The sequence below is a fragment of the Lissotriton helveticus genome, chromosome 9 (genome assembly GCF_964261635.1).
Source record: "Lissotriton helveticus chromosome 9, aLisHel1.1, whole genome shotgun sequence".
NCBI classification, from domain to species: Eukaryota; Metazoa; Chordata; class Amphibia; order Caudata; family Salamandridae; genus Lissotriton; species Lissotriton helveticus.
In genome coordinates, this window is record NC_136070.1 from 234,240,338 (window position 1) to 234,265,946 (window position 25,609).

Here is a 25,609-nt window from a genome sequence, read left to right on the forward strand (position 1 = left end):
ATCATTCATCCACCCACACTTTCACACATCCATCCATCCATCCTTCATCCATCCACCCTTTCATCCTTCTATCCATACATCCATCCTTCATCCATCCACCCTTTCATCCTTCCATCCATCCTTTACCCATCCACCCTTCCATCCATCCATCCATCATTCATCCACCCACCTTTTCACACATCCATCCATCATTCATCCATGCAACCTTTTATCCATCCATACATCCATCCTTCATCCATCTACCGTTTCATCCTTCCTTCCATCCATACATACATCCTTCATCTATCCACCCTTTCATCCATCTATTCACCCATCATTCATCCACCCACCTTTTCACACATCCTTCTATCATTCATCCATGCAACCTTTTATCCATCCATACATCCATCCTTCATCCATCTACCGTTTCATCCTTCCTTCCATCCATACATACATCCTTTATCTATCCACCCTTTCATCCATCCATTCACCCATCATTCATCCACCCACTTTTTCCACACACCCACCCATCCATCCATCATTCATCCAGGCAACCTTTTATCCATCCATACATCCATCATTCATCCATCTACTGTTTCAGCCTTCCTTCCTTCCATCCATCCTTCCTTCATCCATCCATCCACTCATCATTCATCCACCCACCTTTTCACATATCCATCCATCCATCCATCATCCATCCACCCTTTCATCCACCCATCACCCATCATTCATCCACCCACCTTTTCACACATCCATCCATCATGATCCATGCAACCTTTTATCCATCCATACATCCATCATTCATCCATCCACCCTTTCATCCATTCATCCACCCACCTTTTCTGTGCCTCTCTCATGGCAGGGGAGCGGGGGGGGGTCAGTATCTCTCTGCGTCTTCTTCCTTTTTCTTCCTCTCTCATGGGAGGGCATCTCTGTGCCTCGCTGCTGGGGGCGGGGGGCGGACAGGCTGTAACAACATCTCACCTGAAGAACAGACTCTCAGGCACATTTCTCCCGCACAGGCGCCAGGTATGAGGGTTCGTGCTTTGTGCTTTACAGGCTGGACCCACAGCTCCAGGCGCGCAACGTCCATAGAACTCAAAGGGCTACAGCCTCCTCCCCCAGCCCCCCTCCCCTGCCCCCCCATCCCTTCCCCTCCTCGTGTATGTGAGCCGGGCTGAAACAGCTTCAGGGACACACACAAAGCCGCACCCGAGTACTTCACAGGTCTTTAATAGACCTTTTGCTTGTTAATGAGGTTTTGTTGTTTTTCACCCCTCGGTGTGAATTAGGCCTCCGCCGTGAGCACCCTCAATCAGCCAGACGCCACTAAGGCAAACTCACAATCTGCGACCCCCTTTCCAGGACTCCACGACCCCCCTGGGGGTCACGCACCACAAATTGAAGACCCCTGGTGTAGAGAAAGGCAACCTTTTTTTTGCTCTGCTGCCAGACACGACACACTGAGATGTATGAGCTCAAGTACTGAGAGTATCCAGAATTGTTCAGCATAAGCAGGACTCATTCTTAAGATTGTGCTGATCGGCAATTCCTCCAACACATTTTAAAAGTGAGGTGACACGGGCACTGCTTCAATTCCGTTTTTTTGTTTCTTGTTTGCAGAAGAGAACCAGGGCTCAAGTTCTGAACGAGAAGGAAGCATGAATGGCCAACAAAAACAATCACTTAGTGAATTCGCCTCAGCTGTAACAAGCACCCAAAGGAAAGACAATTGAGAGCAATGGACCAATAGAACGTCAGCATTTCGGAATGGCACAAGAAAGAACCTATGGCAATCTGCGTGTGTGCCAAAAGCCCGGAGAAGAGATACAACAGGTCTTGCAGACAGCGCAGGCAGTGTCAAGGCTCGACCTAAAAAAGGACTTGTGTGTACATGTGAATGAATTTGCAATATTTTATTGAATGTGTACATGAACACTGGGTCATAATTCATATTTATGGATATCATACGGAGATGTTTCCATCAGAGAATGTTATTAGTATGGTTTGCAAAGAGTATAAATGCTATAGTTTTATTTTTTATAATTATGGTGACACCTTGCCATAGTCAGTGGGTCTGCTTTTTTGATTATGAGAGCCCCTTGTAGTGTGATATATATGTGGGGGGGATTGTGATTTTACGTTCAGGGCTTGCTGGGGCTGTGAACTGTTCTGTTCAAAGGTATTTCCATCTACCTGATTGACTACATTTGTAATTAAGGCATAGTATTTTGTAGTGTGTGTAATAAAGTAATTTTCCATTTTATAAGAAAAAGTACTGACCGACCTGAAGTGGCTCTGGATTACTATGTTTCACTACCCTGAGTGAGGCAAGTGCTATAAAAGGTTACTTTGTTCCCAATAACGCGAAAGTTGAAGATTTATTACTTGTGAAGGACTCACATACATCTCAACTAATAGACCAATTTCTTATAATTCTGATTAACAAAAGCATATATGCTAAAGAGCATAAATGTAAACATTAAGGGCCAGAGTATGACTTTTGGCGGGGGCGGGCGGCATGCCACCGCAGCTCCCCGCACCACCAAGAGTTACAGCTGCATGCCTGCTAGATTACAACTTAAAAGTGGCCTGGCGGGTAGGCAACGTGGCAGTTCCAGCTGCAGTGCCTTTGAAAAAGGCATCACAATGGGAACGTCAAACAAGGTTCCTGCATGGCATGGAGTGGAACATCCATGCTGTGCAGGAACTGGTGTGCTTGCACACAGGGGAGCATATGTTGTGCCCCCCTGTATGCATACACATGGCATGAGGCACCAGGGGGCCCTGTAGGGCAGCTTTTGTTTCCCCTCCACCACCTCCAGCAAATGGCAGTTCCCCTGGCAGCGGCGGTCCGGATAGCAGGTGCGGCGGTGACTCGGCCGCCACCACCAAGCATCCATCCTCGGACCGCAAGACTCGTAATTGGGCCCTAAATGTGTGAGTTACTGTTACATGCTGTAGATAAATGTGGCAACATCAAAGTGAGTGTAAGTCCTTTCCCATGATCTTAAGAATGGTTGTCTGGTCATCCAGCAGAGCAATCACTGTTCTTTTCACAGTCTGATACCAGATTTTCATTATTCCAGATCGATGAAAAGGGCCTGCAATATTAGGGGAATGTTCTAAATTATTCTGAAATATTTAGGGATTGGTAGGCTTATTGGTGTTTTTTTTGTAACACAGCTAAAATCCAGGATTCAGGTCATAGGGGGTTCATTTAGCATTACATAATTAATTTAAAATTGTGCAGTAAGGGAGGTTAATTCAGAGCTGCATAATTTGATAACTCCTGACAGACAAATTTGCCCTTCAAAGGTTGTTGGGTTGATTTTCTTAGGAAAGTCCTAAATCTCTTCAAGTGTGTCTTATCAAAGAAAAAAACTAACTAGTTCATGACCATCATGGTGAACTACACAGGCATTTCAGATTTATTTGTTTAATTGTTATTTATTTAATTTGGCTTGTTATGAGAAGTAAACCGCTCTATGGTGAAATAAATCCACTGCAATAAACATATGTATGCTACAAGTATATCTTTTCTGCTCTTCACTAAAGAAAGCCGGCTTATTCCTACTAAATTCCTTAATTCTATTACCCCTGCCCCTTTACTATGTTTTTTAATGGAACAGTCAGATATTAGCAATACAACACATAGAATTGATGCTTACATGCCATTAAAAATAGCAGGCTGCTTCTTACCTCTTCTGTGACCGCTGGGCTCTCTGTGGCATTCACTGACTTTTTTACATGGGAAGTTGCAAATTTTATGGGGTTGGACAGAGCATGAGTAAGGTCTAAAAGGAAAGGTATGCAGAAATAAGTGTTAGATATGTTAATGATGTAATGGCTGCAAAAGTATAGCTCATTGTTTTAGAAATTATGCTTTTAAGTCACTCATTTAAAAGGATCCCAAGTCAGTGGTTTTAATAATAATTATTTGAATCTTGACTATACGATAAACTATATAAACTTTGTTTTGAAATCTTAAGTGTTTACATGTGAGGCAGATAGATTTTCATCATTTCCACCCAGTACTGGCACATGGTGGAGCCCCCTCAAAATCTGGTGCTAGTTAGAACATGCTCTTTGCCTTTTTCACTTAAGAGCGCAGGTAGCCACAGTCTGGGCTGTGAGCGGCCTTCTTTCTTCTGTTTTCACTATCCTGGACCTGAGCAGGGCCGTGTGGGAGAGACATATCTGGTATCACCCGTGCTGTCTTATTTTTGCTATTCATACAAAAAATTAGACAGCACTTTCAGAGGATTTGAAATTCCAAAGTTGTCTACTCCTAATACAGACTAGCATATACGCAGATAGATGATAAAAATGTTCCTAAATGTTCTATATGGTAACCAAAATGAGATTCTTGGAAATATCAGCTGTGTATTTCATTAAAAAACATTTAGTTTATGAATTGATTTTTATGTAACATTGCAGTACCCATGCAAGGATGTTAGTGTGCTTAACAAAGTAAGAACTGTAGAGAAGCTACTTCTATTTCCAGTGCAACATAGAGCACAGTTTGCACAGAGGGGACCGGAAAGGATAAGCAAGAGATGGGTTTGTGGGAGAACACGGAAGCAGTACTGCAATTAGAACCAATGGTAACATATACTATTAGAGATACATGGATAGAGAAGCATTACAATTGGGTTCAGCGTGCAGGATACATGGTTACTTTGAGATATAGTTGCGGATTGGAGAATTTTTAGGTTTCTCTTTCATTCAAAGAACACCTTTGGGCACCTCACTTCTTTAGGAAGAGAGATCTACGGTGTCTGGCATCCTTAGATGCAGCTACTCAAAAGAGTAATTTCCTTTTTCCAAGCCTTAAATTGACTTTGTCTTTGCTGGTGGTTTCAAAACCACCAGAGATCTTCATCGATGAGACAAGATATGGTGGTTGTTGAAGAAGCATTGCTTTGAAAAAAATGCGACCCAATAAAAATTTGAATATCATTGTTATAAGCCACCACTTCAAGCAATGTATAAAACACCACACCTGAGGCCCTGGACCCAGCTCCAACTACCAAACAGGATCTGGTCCTGTAGAATATATGACGTTTCTATGCATACATTCACCACGCATAGCTGACTGTGTTGTTACCACGCGTGCCATTACATTGCAAGCCGTATCAACGACTTGCTGAAGGGGGCGTGCTAGACTTAGGAATAGTATTAATTAGTATTCCTACTCCAGTTTGTGCAACAGCAGGGAAGGTGTTGGATTTAAAATCCAACACCTTCCCTGGTGTTGCACGCCCTCTGCAGCAAGTTGTTCATACTTTGCGATGTAATGGCACAAGTGGTAACAACCCGGTCGTTGTAATGACCACGTTGTAAATGCCATGTGTTGTGGAAACAGCGTTATAAACCCTTTTTCTGGTCCTGCTCAGCAGAGAAACCCCTCTTGAGGTAATTTTACCTCCTCATTCCCTTCTACCTGGTGCTCATTAAATGAAGCTCTGTAAACACTGGTTGGGGGAAGGGTATGGGGAGGGAACGTGACAGTGTTCCACCATCTTGAGTGTTTTGACATGAGAGTCAAGCGACAGAAGGGGTTTGTGTCCTACTATATAATAATCAGAAGTCTATGGAGAGGAACTTGTAATCATGAGGCCCTGACTATGAGATACAGTTTTAGACTGTGTACAGTTGTGGCACGTGCAGGTAATCTTCTTTACCATATGTGAGAGTTTCTGCCATATGAGGTTGTATTCAATGCCGAATAGTATCCAAGTGTGAATATTCGGCTTACACTTTAAATACCCTTAGCTTTTGTTATCTTCAGTCTTTCTACAGTGTTCCATCCCTATTTGGTCTGCTTCTCGTACAAATACCACAAATAAAATATATGCAACTTATTTTGATCACTCAATCTAAGGGGTTATTATCCCAATTAGCTTGCTCAGTTTAAAAAAAAAAGCTACTAGACAATGCACTGCAGTCACAATGCAAACATTCACATTTAGTTCTCAAACAAGCTCTGCTATAAATAGCTTATCTTCTTAAACTAGTACACCGCTCTAGGAATCACATCTCTTCTCCTGGTCTAGAGAAAAATACAATTCCCTCACTCTATTAATTTTGAAGGTCCATTTCGTAATATTTTCCAGTGTTCTGTGCATGAATCATGCCATCAAACTCTTAAAATTTTCCACAATACGGACCAGAAAATTATTTTCAATTATCTGCCCTTTGCTGTTTATAGCACTTAGCAGGGAACATCGTGAAACATCGTTTACCTTGTAGTCTTTATCACGACTGGCCATCACAACAAGCTTAGTACCCCGCATGTGACATTACCACGTGTTATTTTGGCACTCAAGTTGTTACAAAGACTTTCTGTAGGGGACGCGTTGTTGGGCTGATGTTGAATTTTTAATCTCATAACAACAATTATATCTAGGAGTCGAAGACAAAGGAACTCACAGTGAAAACAAAGCCTCAACATGGAAAAACAATAAGTTTATAAGCTAAAGGTGGAAACCCAAGTATGCACCCAAGTGTGTCAAAAATACATATATATATAATTGTGAGCTAAGGCTCTAGGGCATGGGTAAATTTTCCCATCAGTAGCCACTCTGTACCGCCCTTGTTGACATCATTTGGGTTCTCCTTGCCCAGGAGACAAAGAAAAGACAGCCTATTGATGTTATTAAGGCTGCTACAAAACCTTGGACATGGTGTAATGTCAATACTAGGTCTTATAGATGGTATTTTAAGTCTAAGTGGCGACTGAAAAAAGCAGTGCAAAGAAAAGAGATGTGAGTGAAAAATCAATTAAAATTGGATAATACTGAGTAGATGTGAGACTTTAATTTTTTTCTCAGTTTTCCAAATCTAAAAGGTAAAGTGCAAAAACAGATTTACCATAATATCTGTGAGCAATGATGGTCGACATGTTTCAGCATTCTGGTGGTATAGTACCAATGCTTTCTTCAGGACCCGATGTTAGCTACTGCTAATATAAAGTGAAGTTAAAAATGTCACCTGTAAAATCCAGGTCAAATAGATCCACCACAGACCATTAGTTGTGGTGATGGTGCTTCACCCCACCTGGGGGCCTCCCCAGACATGACAGAAGCCGGTCCGGAGACACCGACGGGCAGAGCGGGGCTCCTCTATACCTGAGCTGCAGCCAGGTGGGGTGAAGCGCCATCACCACAACTAATGGTCTGTGGTGGATCTATTTGACCTGGATTTTACAGGTGACATTTTTAACTTCACTTTATATTAGCAGTAGCTAACATCGGGTCCTGAAGAAAGCATTGGTACTATACCACCAGAATGCTGAAACATGTCGACCATCATTGCTCACAGATATTATGTTAAATCTGTTTTTGCACTTTACCTTTTAGATTTGGAAAACTGAGAAGAAAATTAAAGTCTCAATCTACTCAGTATTATCCAATTTTAATTGATTTTTCACTCACATTTCTTTTCTTTGCACTGCTTTTTTCAGTCGCTACTTAGACTTAAAATACCATCTATAAGACCTAGTATTGACATTACACCATGTCCAAGGTTTTGGAGGAGCCTTAATAACATCAATAGGCTGTCTTTTCTTTGTCTCCTGGGCTAGGAGAACCCAAATGATGTCAACAAGGGCGGTACAGAGTGGCTACTGATGGGAAAATGTACCCATGCCCTCGAGCCTTAGCTCACACATATACATGTATTTTTGTCACACTTGGGTGCATACTTGGGTTTCCACCTTTAGCTTATAAACTTATTGTTTTTCCATGTTGAGGCTTTGTTTTCACAGTGAGTTCCTTTGTCTTTGACTCCTAGATATAATTGTTGTTATGATATTTCAGTTGGGGCATATATCTAGTTTGGGTCGTTAAACCTGCCCTTGGACCCTCTTTTTTAATTGAGGTTGTTGTTGTTGAATTTTTAATGCCAACACTTTCCCTACTGTTGTGGAGACTGGATTTGGAATTGTTCCTTATCACACACACTGGATATGTTGGTGATAGCAGTGCCATTAAGTGCAGTAGCTTTGGGATGCTAGGGTGAGCGATGCTGGCAACTGATCATTCTTTGACAGCCGCCTTGCCTCTCTGAATGTTGCCACCAGAAGATGAGTTCCCTGTGCTAGTACGTACATACATAGTTACAGGACTGTCAACTCATCAGCCCACCGCACATTTTCCCACCAATAAAGTAATCGTTGAAATGTTTCTTTACCAGCCCATGTATCGGGAATGTAATCTTTCACCTCCACGTCAACAAATAGAGATGGCATAGTGAGAGGCATGTTACTCTCGCTACGAAGACAAATATGATGAAAACCTAAAATTGAAAGAAAAATAATGGGATTAGTATACACAGGACTAAGTCAAAGAAGGCCGAGAAAGTAGGAGATACATCTACTATAGGAGGAAATGTAGGGGCTGATGTACGAAGATTTGGTCGGAACATAGTCGTTCTTCGTGAAGTGACCGGTTTGCAACTGTACCTTCAAATTCAGATGGCACCGATGTACTAATAAGTTGCATTACAAAATGCAACATTCACAGGAGGTCAGAAAACGTCCTGTCACATTAATATGACTGAGACAAGATCCATTTTGCATCCTCCTGTGAATGCCTGCTAATGCAGGAATGGAGACTGAGTGGAACAGTAGACCTTCACCCATGGATTCGTATTCCCCCATGTCTAAATGTTCTTAATAGCATCCCTGCATCTTGTACTGTGTGTACCTTAGCCAGTCCCACTCAACTCCACAGCATATTCACAGTCAGATTACATAAGAATGTTTCACATAGACATCCAAAGCGGTTCATTTCGGGTTGCAAATGGCATTTGGCAATTCACTGTAGTTGCAGGTGGCACACAGAACCCTCATGCCCCTCCTGCCTGCTTGGAGTCATCAATCATTCGTAGCGTTTTCTCTTCTAAACAAGCAACCATCAGTGGCCACAGTAGAGTACAGCATAAAATCCACGGCGGTGATATGTGCCTGATATGTTGTCCACGCCAGAGGTACTAAGGATAGGTTTCCGGTCCATATGCCCATATTAGAAACTAATATTTTGTACTTTACACATAGTTTAACTTGCTGATGTTCATGTCAGGCATTTTATAGATATTTCCAGCACATATACATTTGGAATGATGTGTGATTGTCTGTCCCTGCATCTGTTGCAGTGAGATGAATACATTTAAGTCACATCTCAAAAGCGTATCAGTGTCACTTGTCATTACACTGTGGTTCCCGTATGTCAAAATAATTGTGGGTGGCTTCTTTCCTCCTGGCATATTACTCAGCGGCAGCTCCATTGTTAGGGTGAAGGAGCGTCGCACCACTGCTCTCTGAGCAGTGCTAAAAGGAAAAATAAAATGAGAACAACACTATTTTTCAGAACTGAGTCTAAGCCAGTGTAGGATGGGGTGGGGCTGGGCTGTCATGACGACCAGGGAGGAGGAGTGGTGGGCACCTTAAGCGCATATGTCGGTTTAGCCGGTCATCTAAGGTCAGCCAAACTGACATGCGCACTTAACATTTCTCCACAGCTGGGTGGAGAACAGTCCCAGGCATGGTGTGAGCGGCAAACCAGGTCACTCAGACCAATCACTTGGCTTAGGGGAGTCTGGCGCCTGTGAGCTGCCAGTTCTCGAGAGTACAGAAGAGGATGGAGGAGCGGTGGCTGCTGGCAGGTAACTAATTTTCTTTTTTTTCTGTTTTCCCCCCACCCCAGACCTCAGCTGCCTCACCACTTCTATACCGCAGCAGCAGCCGCCACACAATATTGCTCTTGGTCTCCAGTGAATACCTGCACCTCTGTTCTCTTGGAATACCCATCTTCATCCTGCTCCTCAATGCACTCACTCTTTTCACTGCTCTACAACTATGCCATGTGAGGCAGCGATCAGGCAGCATGTCTTTAAAATCTACCTTTTAAGATCCCATGTGCCAGCTCAACCACGTTTCTTGTCCTCCTATGGGGACTGTTGTACCTCTGCTGCCTTCCTGAGCTGGGATAGAAATGAGGTGTAAGAACGCACCCACGTCTATCATAGTCACTATCACCTGGGACTGAAAATGCGTTCTACTAACATATGTAATGATGTTGTACAGACGGCACTTCAATCCTTCTCATCACCTGGTGTGGCCTTACCAAGGAGCCGCCTGTCTCCATGGTCACCATTCTGGAGTTGCTGGTGAAACGTGCTGAGCTTGACTTGGTAGGTCTCATGTGTGCTACCTACATAGGTGGCCAGTATGCAGGCGATAATGAAACATGCATCGCAAATGATCTGCACATTCCATGATGGGTGTCCTTTTCGATGCTTGTAGAAGTGCCACATGGCTGATGTTGGGTGTTTCAGCACATGCGATCCATCTATGGCTCAGAATCCATTACGGAAGTATGCGGTGCTGTAATGACCATCTTTCACACTCACAGACCGTGGCCGACCAGGGAAGTGGATGGGTCTTTTTAGAGTCATAAGCATGGTACCCCAAATGTTTACAATTTGAACCCTACTTCTCTCCCAGCACATCACTCTATATTGCATGGGGGTACAGAGTTATGGCCTCAATGCAATATGTCAAATGTAAGGCAGTTATAGGATCAAAACAAACATAGGGGCTTTTTTCAAGTACTTATTATTCTGCTTTCTATCTGAGTGGTTTCTTGATGTGCATTCCTGTCTTTGTGTTGGTCTGTGCACATGTGTGTTTGTGTGTGTGGAATTGGTGGGCTGCCCATGAGCTTCCATATGACTTCTCACTGGGATAAAAACTATGAAGTAGCCATGTCCATATTAGATCTTTGGTAGCATGACAGCTCTGACTCAGAGTTAGGAGCTCTCAGTGGTGTATGTGCAGCTGATAATCAGTGTTCATATTGATGCATGTTCATTCATTACCCCTCTCCTTCCTTAGACAGCAGCCCACAGTTCCCACTTATTAAGGTGTTTAGCTGTCATGTGTATCCAAGAAACATTTTATATCCAACAACCACTTCTGCCTTGAATTGAGGCCTCATTGGTGACATCTTGAAGAAACACTTGTCCTTTTCTGACATTGACATTACTACAGAGAAAATGTGCATTGATATGCATAATTGCCTATATGATCCACTTGATGATGATGATGGTTGTTGTAGTTACTATTATTATAATGCTTATAGGGAAACTTGACCAATGGGGATTAGCTTTCTGCATATACCGTGGAACCCCTCCAAGTAAATCCGGGTTCCATGGCTCTCCAGGGCATGCACTGTTATGCTAGACGCTGTTTTCAGGACAAGAAATAGAGGGTGAGAATCTCTGATGAATGGTTGCGGTGTCGTTGAACATGGGGGTTCAGTGGCTCCCTAACAGTCTAGGGGATGTTGGTGCATGGTTGTGGACTGTTTGAGGAGCACTGGGTGGGCCCTGCCTTGGTCTGCTGTGGAGGGATCCTTAAGCATCCACAGAGATGTCCAAGATGACCTCTGGTGGAAGCAATACTACTGGATGGTATGCTAGCTTTGCTTGTAAAAACATTCCTGCTCACCTAATCCATGAACAGCTGCAATGTTGACATGTCAGTGCCACACCGAGCATTGGCGGAGGCACCTTGGTTTAAGGCCACCTTATAGATGTTCTCAATCTCCCCTTTGTAGGAAATCCTCCTTTTCTGGGTGGAGCTACTCTGGATTATACCCTATGCAAAAATTATGTTTGTCCTACATTAAATTTTAGTTTGAAGTGCCACAAACGTGAATTTTTTGAAATGTGAGAATATAGAAATAATGCAGTTGTTCCACCACACAAAATTAACTACTTTTAGCTGGCAAAATATGTGTTGCACAAATTGCAATACGGATTCTTGTGCAAATTCGGTTCATGCTGTAATCGGGGTTACTGCTGGTTTCAGAACTAGGACCTTTGCCTTTTAATAGCTATTTGTGCAAAGAATCTGGGCTAAAAAACTGTTGCCCAAGTTGCAAGTGATATCCAGTAATATTTTCCTTATAGTGCATTTGTGTTAATAAGCGCACATGAGGAGAAGCAGTTAAGAGACATTAAAATTGTGTAATTACCTGACCGAACAGCATTCATGGGGATAATCCGATGGCCAATGAACTTTCCTCCTTCCTCAAATGCTGCAACTCTGAGTGCAGCCAGCTCTGGCATGAGAATCTGCAAAGAAAATAAATTTTTGAGGCCGCACTTTCATGTAACCAACTTGGCAATTAAATTATAAATGAGTAAAATTCCTCGTAGCCCATTACCTAAACATGTTTTTTTTATTTTACAGCGTTTTATACAAGCTCAAACTTGACCCGAAGGTATTGGGTATCAGAGCGCTTCACATAGCACCAGTTGTGTTACATGAGGACACATTAATTTTTTTTGTTAGGCACGGGGAGGTTAAGTGATTTGCCCAGAATCACAGGATGTTCAGCGTCGTTGCCGAGACTCAAACTCAGTTCCCAGATTTGACGTCGAGCGCCCTAGCTGTTAGGCAATGTGCATCATACTCAGGCGCGCCACACCCATTGGGCTCACGGGGCTTCATCCCCCCCCCCCCGTCGTGTGTGTCAGCCCAGCGGAGACAGCTTCGCGGGCTGGCGAGCATTTAATTGCAGCCGCACCTGAGTACTTAACAGGTCTTTAAAAGACCATTTATGTGTAAATGAGGCTTTTGTTGTGTGATCGCCCCTTCTTACAGCCACTCTGTCTATGTTTGGAAGAATTAGCCCCGCCCCCCGAAATATTTTTCAGCCCCCCCCCAAAATTTGGCTCTAGTTGCCCGCCTGATCATACTTAATCACTGAAGATTCCGTTCCCTCATATCCTCCGAAGACACAATTTGATGTTAAAAGTATGTCCGACAGCTGACTTTTTGAACGCAAAGTACCAGTCAGTAAACATTTTGTGCATTGGAACTTGCATTGCCATTGAGAAACACAAAGCACATATTGCCAACCCTACCGAGTCACAGGGGGAAGATGAGAAAAATTTATCGGAACAGAATGCACAAATAGTTTGCCACCCATCAAGGGGTCACAAAGCACTGAAGCTTCTATGACATAATATTGAGGACAAAAATATTGCCATACATAAATATTGCAACAAAAATATCAAGAAGAAAAGTATTGACTTTACATACTTATGGAATAAAGTAGAATAATATCAACTACTGGAATAATATGATATAAATATTTAAGAAAACAGGTAAGTATATATAGTTAAAAGTATTTCACATTTAAATAACTTAAAAAAATAAATGTAATAGATGTTAAAATAATATGTATAATTCAATATAGTACACATAAATGTATTACCTTAAAAAATAAAAAATAAAAAAATGTAAACCAAACAAAGGTATATATGAAAATTATTAAAGTATTTATTCAAATATAAATGTTTTAATTAAAAGATATACTTACACTGATATTCACAACACAACTGTGTTTATGTACATATATCTAATTATTCAAATAAACAAAATGTAATTATAACATCATAAAAATACATTGCAAAAAGTGACTTTCCTTAAAAAGTACCAGATACAAAATGTAAAGAACATGTACACTAATATTGTAAAATAAAAAAGAACCTTGAAATAAATCATAAAAATATATTTAAAAATACTAAAAACAAATACAACACTTCAGACGTAATCATAAATCATAGTGTAACTGAAGTCCTAAAAGCATGAACAAAAATAAATAATTAAAATTCTTACACTATCGTAAAACACAATGAAAAACACAAACATACAATTATAGCTCTATGTAGACAAACGTACTATATATGGCTACTTTTACACAGCCTTAACGGCTTCGATCAGTGTGGCGGGCACCGTGTCAGACCGATTCTCGATAGGGCGCGGCACCCGTCAAGGATGCCCCCTCTCCGCCCTCTTATTTGCCCTTGTCATAGAACCACTGGCCGCATGGGTAAGGTGTGCTGACTTGGTGCACGGTTTCGAGTGGTCACCTGAGATATCAGACTGCATAGCACTCTATGTGGATGATGTCCTTTTCTTCTTCACAGACCCACATAGACCCTGCCCAAGACTCATCCAAATCATGCACATATTCAGCGAGACATCAGGCCTTCACATGAATAATTCAAAGTCATCCGTCTGGGCAGTAAAGGGGTCCCCTGGGAACTGACGTTGGTTGGAAACGCTGACTGTTGCATCCAACGGCCTACAATATCTCAGAGTTTATCTATCAGACACACAGTCTGTCTCATGGGACAGAAACTTAGGCGCCTTGACAGATAGGGTTAAAACAGAGGTATACACCTTGTCCAATCTTCCCCTTTCACTTTTTGGAAGATCCGCCATCTTTAAGATGGTATCCCTCCCTCATCTGGTCTACCAGTTACAATCCCATCCATACCCCATCCATACCCAATTCCACAGACTTGGTTTCGACAAATCAATACACTCCTGAGACAGTTTTATGGGGAGGCAGCTTAGCTCGAGTTAATCTTTGCATGTGCTTCCAATACACCTTCTGCGGTGGAGTAGCTGCTGCAGACATGCAGCTACACATTTACAGATCCTAAATGAATGGTAGTATGGATCTAGAAATGACCTAACGTATAGACTGGAACAATGGATCATTGGTGACCTCACTCTGTACACATACCTATACAATAGATCATATCCTAAAAATCCATCGATGTTTCCACTGCGACTAGAGTAGTGATTCTTGTTTAGAGACAATCTCTTGGCCGATGGGGCTGATGGATTGGATCACTAGAGAAACCCCGCTGTGGAGAAACCGTCTACTTCCCCGGACCTTCAGGGATTTATGCAATGGAACCAAATTGGTATCTCCACCATTGGAGAAGTCACGAAAGGCCATATTCTCAAATCCTTTCAGGAACTTCAGACAGAAATTTCCAAGCCTCGCACACAATTTTATAAGTATCTACAACTAGGCCATGCTCTCCTTCCATACATTTGAGACTTAACCAGTATTCCTGAATTTAGCCCACTTGATGGTTAAAATCTTGATGGGAGATCTTAGAGAACACAAAATATCGAAAATATATCAATGTTTGATTACAAACAACCCCAGTACCTTAGATGCCCTTAGGGCTGCATGGGTGATAGATTTGGGCCTCATCGATGATGACGACTGGACAGAAGGATTAGAACCATGTGGAGGGGCAGCGGTCTCCATCCGCTTTCGACTCATACAGTTTAAATACCTCCACATGGTGTACTACACCAGATGTTGACTATGGAAATCAGGGCTGATTACATCCCCACAGTGTCTACGGTGCCAACACAACAAAGGTAAATTCTTACACACTGTATGGTCCAGGGTAGCACCAGACCACTTTTGGCGCAGCGTCATAAACTGTCTGGAGGAAGTATTGGCATGGGACCTCCCTAGCTCCCCAAAACTCATAATACTACATTGTACTGAGGAAATAGGGGGGAATAGATATACGTGACACCTACTCTTCCTGGGTCAAATGCTAGCCAAGCGTGACATAGCAAGACAATGGAAATCTGATACTCCGCCCAGCGTAGGTGTATTGAAAAAGAGCATGGACATCATTATGTACCTAGAACTCCCTATTTTAAGGCACAGGGAGGCCCACAAAAACACAATAAATGTTGGCAAAGATGGATTTACACACCACCCAGGATCAGAGAATAAACAATGAAATACTATAATTCGGCTAAGACCAAGATCCTATGATCCAGGGTAGGTTCCCTAATTAAAAGGAGCGGTGGGTGGGATCAGGGTCAAGAACATATGGTCAGAATGTGCAATGTTTAATACAGTTCGGTTGCTGTTTATATTAGTTTGTCCAAATGTAATGCAGCCCTGACTGGGGATAATGTGGTTTTATTAATTTCTTATAACCTGATATATATGTTCTGAAGTATCCGGGCTTCCCCGGTCGATGTGGTACCAAAACTCAATAAAATGTGTTATGAAAACAAAAATAAAAATTTTCAGATACCAAGCATGACTTTTCTACCGGCTCCCAATCAAATGAAGGCACTCACTAAATGTAATAAGGTGACCCAAGGTTATCCAAAGGGAGAGATAGGCCTCACTGCACTGAAAAATAAATTATGAATTGTTCACTACCAAGACATTTAAAACTTAAAAGTACCTGATCAACTTTTTATTTGCAATGCACCCTGCCCTAACGGTTGTTTAGAGCCTAGTTTAAGGGTGACTGATATGTGATAAAAAAAGGAGTGTATGGATTGACAAGGGGATTATTTTGCGAAGTTGGCATTTTAAAACTGTTAAATGGTTGTAATGGCAGGCCTGAGACAACATATTTAAAGGGGCTACTTAAGTAGGGCACCATAAGTGCTGCAGGACCACGAGTAGCATTTAATATACCAACCCTGGGTATATGGTATTCCACTTTACCAGGGACTTAGAATTAAATAAAATATGCGAGTCAGGTGTAAGGCAATTTTACCTTCTTTAAGGGAGTGAGCAGTGTTAAAGTGCAGAGTCTTAAAGCCTCCAAAAACAAATCTAGCAAAAAAGGAGGGGTGAAGGCAGACAAGTTCGGGGAAGACCACCCTAAGACTGGTCTATTTCCAGACATCCTGCCAAATTAAACATTTCAAAGGAAGGGTTTTGAGGAGTGTGTATAATATGCCAGCAGTATTCTGGGTTGAAGCCTTAGATACAGAGCTGGGCCTTTGTTTGATTAACTAAGAATATGAAATCTTACACATTAAATTATTCGCTTCATTTATTGAGCAAAACAAATGAGACAACTTGTTATTTGTTGAGTGTCCCCAATGTATTTGTTCAAAGAAATATAATGTTGTTTCACAATAGTCAATTTATTAAGATGTGATTATTTTACATAGAACAAGTGTCAATGTGTAAGTGCATGATCAGAAAACCCTCTTAAAATACACATTTTTATTGTTCGCTTAGACATTCAAAGAAGGTAGAAAAGATATATATGAAGAATCTATGGAAAAGCTTTGACATGTGGACAGTGTCTGGGGCGTTTGCACTTCTGTATAAACTTGCATTGGCAAAGGTGTCTATTGCAATTTCACTTTATCTGTGAGAAGTAATGAAAAAAGAAATAATGGCGAGTTTTTAAAGCTTTATAATATTTTTGTACTGTGGACTTTTATTAATATGTAATGTTTAAACTGTATTGTTTATATGGACATGAAGATTAAATAAGATTATATTTTTATAACTCCCAGAATATACTGAATTGTTAATTGAATATACTGGACAATATATATGGATCAATTTACTTACATAGCTACGCATTGCTCTACTTCTAATTTCAAATTAAATGTATCTGGTATTTCACAAGAAGAGAAAATAAAAGAAAATGCTGATTTGAATTGTATTACTATTCTTGTTATCCTCCTTTGACATGGGTTAAATCTTGTTACCTTCATGCCATGCAAGCTGCATCTGTTTATATTACTTGCTGATATTTACTTGCAAGCAAATATTCTAGGTAATGGCTAGAGTGGAACCCGCTTTTAAAAAGAAATGACTTGTTATCTATCATCAGCCTGCCAGGCATTGATATGATTCACGTGGTATCACAAGACATTCAAATATCAAGTGTTCTCTGTACAGACACACTTGGTTTCTATCAATGCTAATGGGCCACCAATTAAAAGAACTGATAATGAATCAGCATGCAAGGGATTAGATCTCAGTTTCTGAGCCATCTGCATGCATTCCTCTTTCCAATATCCAATCTAAAAGTAAATCTAAGGACTGGCCACCTCTTCCCTTGTTGTTGTAAACTCTATGTAATAATGTGCCATGAATGGTGCAAACTCCATATGTAAAACATAAAAATTATGAAAATGTATGTAAGAAAATGGAGACTTAATGAGATTGGGAGGTAGATACCAAAATGATGAGAAAACATGGTTCAAAATTATATAAAAAATATGAAAATGAGAACCATTATTTAAAGAATCAGCTAAATATATATTTTATATATAGGATTAGCACAATAAATCTCAATAGATAGCTCACTTGAATATGGACAAATATTGACATATTTATCTCACAGCTCTAAGCAACTTTGCAAAGGGTAGAGTGGCTAAGAAAGACAATCAGTATTATGTATCCTATGATGGCAATACTTTGACTTAAACATAATTGCCCTGTCTAGTAATATACTCCATTAATGTTTGTTGCTGTCCTCTTTGTCTGTTCCCTTTCTTTCCTGATTTGTGCACCACAACCACACACAGATTTTATGAAATCTGACAAATAATTACAGTTCGGCCATCATTTAATTTGCAGTTAAGAGCACATTTAGAAAGATCCATGATACCCATATCATTCATCTGTTAATTGCATGCATTGTTTATAAAAAACATACTGAAATAGCATTGCAAAACGAATTAAGGCTTGATCCGCTTCCCCTTTCTTATAAATAACTCCTTTCCCAACTTCAGAACTCAGAACTCAGAAGAGCAACTGGGATTTAAAAACAAATATGAGGCAAAGGCGGTGTTTGGTATACGCGTGCCCTGTTTTCCTCTGTTGTTCTTGATGCATCTGAACAGTGCAAATTTCACTTAGGATAGATGAAAATGAAAGTGTTGGAGATCCTAAATGCTAAGTAAGTGGTTACAAGATACATAATGTTATCCATGTTTGATAGCGCAGTGCATGCTACCTCTGAGTTAAGAGAATTATAAAGCATTGGGAAAGACCTATGCATCCTTAGTTTGAAAAATAAAGGAAGGTGTGGTCGGAAGTGTGGTAGTTCAATACTACTACATATAGGGGCCTATTCCCATGTCGGACGGACCTGAGTCCGTCCGACATCGGTCAGGAGCCGTAACCGACCGACCCGCTGTGGTCGATTACGATGCGACCAAACCCTGTTCGGTTGCATTCATATGGTTCACAATGCAAGCATGCATTCCGAGCGGAAAGCATGCTTGTAATGTGAAAAGCAAGGGTGCAGTTCATCCCTGCACCCTGTGGCCGGCACCCCAAGGTGCCTGCCGCTGGGTGCAGGGATCGACAGAGGGGCACCATAGGTGCCCCCAGGCCGCCATTCGGTGGCCTCACACCCATGGGGGGCCTGCTGGGGGCCCCCAGAGACAGTTTCTGACTGCCTTTTCGTGCCAGACACACCGGCACGAAAAGGCAGTGGAAAACTGCCATCGTACTCCCTCGGTCCCTTTCCATCCAAGCCATCGGAACGGCTGTCGGAAAGGAATCCAGCCGACACGTTCCGATTCGGTCGGGAGGGCTTCCGACCAGAACCGGAATCGGCCCCTTAGTCATGAAATCAATTATTTACTCTCTGTTCCGCTTGAGGAAAACTCCAAAACACTCCTACTGGACACTCGATTTTCTGTGCAGACACACATACCAGACACCCCCGCGCCGCACGGCCACCAGCTGCTGCGTGTGCCCCTGCCCGCCCTCTGCCTCGCGCTGCCTCGTTTGCCGGCTGCCGCCGCTGCGAGTGTTTTTTCCCTTGTTTTGCCTGTTCTTTGTGCCTGCTCTGTGATTCTCTGTGTAACTCTCTTTTTTCCCCGTTTTTTTCGGTAATTTGTGCTTGCTTTGTGATTCTCTGTGTAACTCTCTTTTTTCCCCGTTTTTTTCCGGTAATTTGTGCTTGCTTTGTGATTCTCTGTGTAACTCTCTTTTTCCCCGTTCTTTTCGGTAATTTGTGCCTGTTTTTGCATTTATTTCCGTGTCAGCTCTCCTTCCTTGTCCTCCGCCTACCGCGCCGCCCCCCGCCCTCCCTTCCCGCCACCGCCGCTTGTCCCCGCCCCTTTTGTCTTCTGTATCCCTCCCCGCTCCCGCCTCCCAGCTGCCCCGCCCACCCGCGCACTTGGCCTTAAATGGCGACCGTGCGACGCAGGTGAGTGTGACCCACTTGTGGGACACCCCCGCGCCGCACGGCCACCAGCTGCTGCGTGTGCCCCTGCCCGCCCTCTGCCTCGCGCTGCCTCGTTTGCCGGCTGCCGCCGCTGCGAGTGTTTTTTCCCTTGTTTTGCCTGTTCTTTGTGCCTGCTCTGTGATTCTCTGTGTAACTCTCTTTTTTCCCCGGTTTTTTCGGTAATTTGTGCTTGCTTTGTGATTCTCTGTGTAACTCTCTTTTTTCCCCGTTTTTTCCGGTAATTTGTGCTTGCTTTGTGATTCTCTGTGTAACTCTCTTTTTTCCCCGTTTTTTTCCGGTAATTTGTGCTTGCTTTGTGATTCTCTGTGTAACTCTCTTTTTCCCCGTTCTTTTCGGTAATTTGTGCCTGTTTTTGCATTTATTTCCGTGTCAGCTCTCCTTCCTTGTCCTCCGCCTACCGCGCCGCCCCCCGCCCTCCCTTCCCGCCACCGCCGCTTGTCCCCGCCCCTTTTGTCTTCTGTATCCCTCCCCGCTCCCGCCTCCCAGCTGCCCCGCCCACCCGCGCACTTCGCCTTAAATGGCGACCGTGCGAACGCGCAGCGGTCACGCGCAGCGGGCGCGCCGATTGTGCGCCGAAGGCGCGCCAAAGGTAAGCCCGTCTGCGCCCGTCCGCGACCGGATCGCGACCAGCGCCAGGACCCCTGGCCCCCACCGACGGAAGCCGACCCGACGAACCTACAGCGCCGCCGACCTCACCGCACTCAACACCGGCCACATCCCAGGATGTCACCGAGCCGCCCCGAAGCACACCCACGGACCCTTCAGCTGCCTCGCCTGCAAGTTCTCCTGCATCCGGACCGTCCCTGCACCCGACAAACCGAACTCCAGCAGCACCCACCTCAAGTGCATCCTGCTCAACACCCGCTCCGTCCACAGACACGCCGTAGAACTCTGGAACCTGCTCGACACCACCGCCCCCGACGTTGCCTTCATCACCGAGACCTGGATGAACTCCTCCTCAGCCCCTGACATCGCCATCGCCATCCCAGAGGGCTACAAGATCACCCGGAGGGACCGCGACAACCAGACCGGAGGAGGCATCGCCATCATCCACAGAGACACCATCCGCATCACGACCAACACCGACGACACCCTCACCACCGCTGAACACCTGCACTTCCAGATCCACACCAACCCGAAGACCACCCTCAGAGGCACCCTGATCTACCGACCCCCGGGACCGCGCACACGATTCAGCGAGGACATCGCCGACTTCGTCAGCCCGCACGCTCTCCCCTCCGCCGACTACATCCTCCTGGGGGACCTCAACTTCCACCTGGAGAACAACAACGACCGCAACACCATCACCCTGCTCGACAACCTCGACAACCTCGGACTCAAGCAACTGGTGACCACCCCCACCCACCTCGCCGGACACACACTCGACGCCGTCTTCTCATCCAGCAAAGACGTCACCTTCAGCCACGCAACAGGACTCCACTGGACGGACCACAGCTGCGTCCACTTCACCTTCAGAAGAACGACGATCCACCACCTCCAGCAACAGGTTGCTCGAAGAAGCTGGAACAAGATCACAGCCGACCAGCTCACCGCCTCCCTGAGCCAGCACCCTCCCGCCAACTCAGCGAACCCCAGCCAGGCCGCCGACAACCTCACGAAGTGGATCAGCAACTGCGCGGACGAACTCGCCCCTCTAAGGACCCCGCCCAGCAGATCCTGCAGCAGAAAAACACCATGGTTCACCGACGAACTCAAGTGCTCCAAGAAGAACTGTCGAGCCCTCGAGAAAGCCTGGAGAAGGGAACCAACGACGGACAACATGACCACCCTCAAGCTCGCCACCCGGAAACACCACCAACTGATCCGCGCCACCAAGAAAAATGCATACAAGGACCGGCTGGACAACAACGCACACAACTGCAAGGAACTCTTCAACATCGTGAAAGAGCTCTCCAACCCCAACGCCGGAAACAACGACATCACACCGTCGCAAGACCTCTGCAACTCCCTCGCGTCCTACTTCCACAACAAGATCACGGACATACACAACAGCTTCAACAACCAACCAACGCAAGCCTCAACCGCAACGACGCCACCATCCACCACCCTCCGCACCTGGACCCCGATCAGCACCGAAGACACCATCCGCACCATGAACTCCATCCATTCCGGATCTCCGACTGACCCCTGCCCTCACCACGTCTTCAACAAGGCCGACGCTGTCCTCGCACCCCACCTGCGGGACATCATCAACACCTCCTTCGACTCCGCCACCTTCCCTGAGAGCTGGAAGCACGCCGAACTCAGCGCTCTCCTCAAGAAACCCACAGCAGACCCCACCGACCTCAAGAACTACCGTCCCATCTCGCTCCTCCCGTTCCCGGCCAAAGTCATCGAGAAGACCGTCAACAAACAGCTGGCCGCCTTCCTCGAGACGAATGGATCCCTCGACCCCTCACAGTCCGGCTTCCGAGCGAACCACAGCACCGAGACCGCCCTCATCGCCGCCACCGACGACCTTCGAACTCTGATGGACAACGGAGAAACAGCGGCCCTCATCCTCCTGGACCTCTCCGCGGCTTTCGACACTGTCTGCCACCGCACCCTAGTACAGCGCCTCAGCAACATCGGAATCCAGGAGAAGGCACTGGAATGGATCACCTCCTTCCTCGACGGAAGAACACAAAGAGTCCGCCTACCACCGTACAAGTCAGAGGCCACCAAAGTCATCTGCGGCGTACCCCAAGGATCCTCGCTGAGCCCAACCCTCTTCAACGTCTACATGAGCCCCCTCGCGGCCATCGCACGCCAACACAACCTGAACATCATCTCCTACGCCGACGACACCCAGCTGATCCTCTCCCTGACCAACGACCCCGCCACCGCCAGAGCCAACCTGCACGAAGGGATGAGAGACGTAGCCGAATGGATGACGACCAGCCGCCTGAAACTGAACTCAGACAAGACGGAGGTACTCATCCTGGGCTCCACGCCCTCCGCCTGGGACGACTCCTGGTGGCCCCCCGCCCTGGGCACCGCACCCAAACCGACGGACCACGCACGCAACCTGGGCTTCATCCTGGACTCCTCCCTCTCCATGACCAGGCAAGTCAACGCCGTCTCCTCGTCATGCTTCAACATCCTGCGCATGCTACGTAAGATCTTCCGGTGGATCCCCACCGAGACGAGGAAGACGGTCACCCAAGCCCTCGTCACCAGCCGACTGGACTACGGCAACGCCCTCTACGCCGGAACCACTGCCAAACTCCAGAAGAGACTCCAGCGGATCCAGAACGCTTCGGCGAGACTCATCCTCGACATCCCCCGACGCAGCCACATCTCCGGACACCTGAGAGATCTGCACTGGCTCCCGGTCAACAAGAGAATCACCTTCCGGCTCCTCACCCACGCGCACAAAGCCCTACACGACCAAGGCCCGAGCTACCTCAACAACCGGATCAACTTCTACACTCCCAAGCGCCTCCTCAGATCAACCAACCACGCCCTCGCCGCCGTCCCCCGCATCCGAAGAGCGACAACAGGAGGAAGATCCTTCTCCTACCTGGCCGCCAAGACCTGGAACTCACTCCCGACCAATCTGCGCCTGACCCAAGACCACCTCTCCTTCAGGAAGAAGCTCAAGACCTGGCTGTTCGAGCAGTAGCGGCACCCCCCCCCTCCCAGCGCCTTGAGACCCTACGGGTGAGTAGTGCGCTCTACAAATGACCTGATTGATTGATTGATTGATCTTCAAATATTCCTTGGATCTAAAACTCCTCCCTCTTACTGCTCAGAAAAGAATGCCTTTCATTAGATTTCCTCCTTCACCCCTCAATATACATATAAATCCTCCTGTGCTGTTGCCCACCAGGTTATAAGATTGCATTTGTTCAATATTTTTTTGACTCTATATCCTCATAAAGTCTTTCTAGCTGAAAATTATTGCAGGTGAAAATATGATTTTAAAATATATGCCACTGATTGATCAGGCCCGGTGCATAAATAAACTCCATCTTCTTTGTGGCCTCAACATAGATTTAATTATTAGGAAAGGTAAATCAATGTCGATACTTGATAGCTGAGTGGATACTCATTAGCCTCTCCACTGTTTGGACATTAACAGCATTATTTAACATTTCCATAGTTACCTTCTCAAAAACAAAGGGCTCTTCTTTCCACACCGGGTTGATAGAGTTTGCAGATGATGTTAACTTGGTCTTGTATTTACGTTTGGGGTCTCCTGGCAGCCCAAATACTTCAACCTCTACATAGGATTTCACGCTACGGTCAGAAAGGAATTGTCCAGAGAGGATCTATTTCGAACATAACCATGATAAATGAATGTTAATGCTATTGAATTCTCGTTCCACAGTGTACATAATACTTCCACTCATCATTAACCTTATAAAAAAACTACATTTTCAAATTCAGATCTTGTAGACCTGGTATGGTCATGCAGTTTATTAAAATACACCTCCTCTAAAATGAATGGTGAACATCTCTCCATAAAATAAAAATAACGAGATCTTGAGCATCTCTCAAACAAATACATGAATGTATTTGTTCCATGGCGTATGTTTCTAAACTTTTGCCTTTGAATTTATTGAACAGTATCCTGCAAGCCACCCACCCCACCCCCATTTTTAAACTAATGTAAATTGCGTTCCTGAATGACCAAGTAAATGACATGTTGTATGTAAGCAGTCCCCAAACTCCCTGAAAGGACTCCACTGAGTGCTTTGATGCCAATAAGGATCCCTGGGAGTAAGCAGTGTGATAAAGTGATTTATCCTTGCCTTGATGGTGAGAGTGTTTGCCACAACCCCGTCAATCCTGTCCACAGCGAATGGGTCAAACTGCTTTTCAGCTTGCCGCATGAACTCATGCTTGAGGATATAACCGCTGCGGCCATTGAACTCGAAGAGAGCCATGTTCTGCTGCATAGAAAGGTCTGTTCACAATGAGAATTGATGAAGGAAGAGGGAGATGAAAGAGGGAGTTATTACAGTATAAAATGCATATAAACTAATCAATGTTAATCAATTTATTGTGTGAATTCATTTGTATTGAAAGTTCTACACAGGTTTCTTTAGGGCAATAGCAAGTGAGTAGGGACTGAAAAGAAGGGAGGAAATAAGAAAAATTATCCTAGGTGGTTACACATAACAGATACTTTATCCCTTAATGCGTATACTCATCCATTCATCATTTACACATGCTACTTCTGATAGGTTTGGTAGAATAGTGGCAAACGGAGAACATTTCTGAACTGTATGCGGTCGTTTTGTAACCACTTGGTATTTAAAATAATATTTATTTATTTCATTATTTATTTGTTTAGGCATAGCTGAACTCTGTGACATCAAGTTACTTTGCAGCGCAAGATTACTTCAAATGGTTATAGCCAAAAAGCTTTCAGCAATTAGCGTGGCAAGTGCCAAGCGATACCGAAAGAGAGACCCCCTTTGTTTCACTTTTCTCTTGTTTCCTTCTCTTCTGTGGACAGTTCTTGTTTGAATCACCACGTTTTACATTGATTCATCCCTTATTATGGAGATCCCATTCAAGTTTATTTTATTTTGTGTGATTAATTAAAATCTTACACCCATCAAGTAAGGTCTCTCAGGGATGTGGTGGCATCCGCTGCAGCGGTATCACCAGGCTACAGACAAAGACGTTTAAAAAAGGATAGGTCAAGAAGCTGATCCCTCTCCTGCTTCTGGAATCCAGCCCAGCACAGATCTCACAAGCGGTTCCCTCCTCGACTGACGGATGAACCTGAAGCCTC

At 44.4% G+C, this 25,609-nt stretch overlaps 1 protein-coding gene across 1 annotated transcript in view; it reads right to left on the bottom strand.

Moving 5' to 3' along the window:
- PLCB2 (phospholipase C beta 2) overlaps nt 1-25,609 on the bottom strand; it is a 544,505-nt gene that overhangs the window by 133,868 nt on the left and 385,028 nt on the right. The window contains exons 18-22 of the mRNA XM_078659789.1: nt 24,618-24,772; nt 23,970-24,134; nt 12,024-12,123; nt 8,176-8,280; nt 3,682-3,776 (exon numbers count right to left, since the gene is read on the bottom strand). Of these exons, the coding sequence (XP_078515915.1) occupies nt 3,682-3,776; nt 8,176-8,280; nt 12,024-12,123; nt 23,970-24,134; nt 24,618-24,772 (620 nt within the window). The remainder of the gene's footprint in view (nt 1-3,681; nt 3,777-8,175; nt 8,281-12,023; nt 12,124-23,969; nt 24,135-24,617; nt 24,773-25,609) is intronic.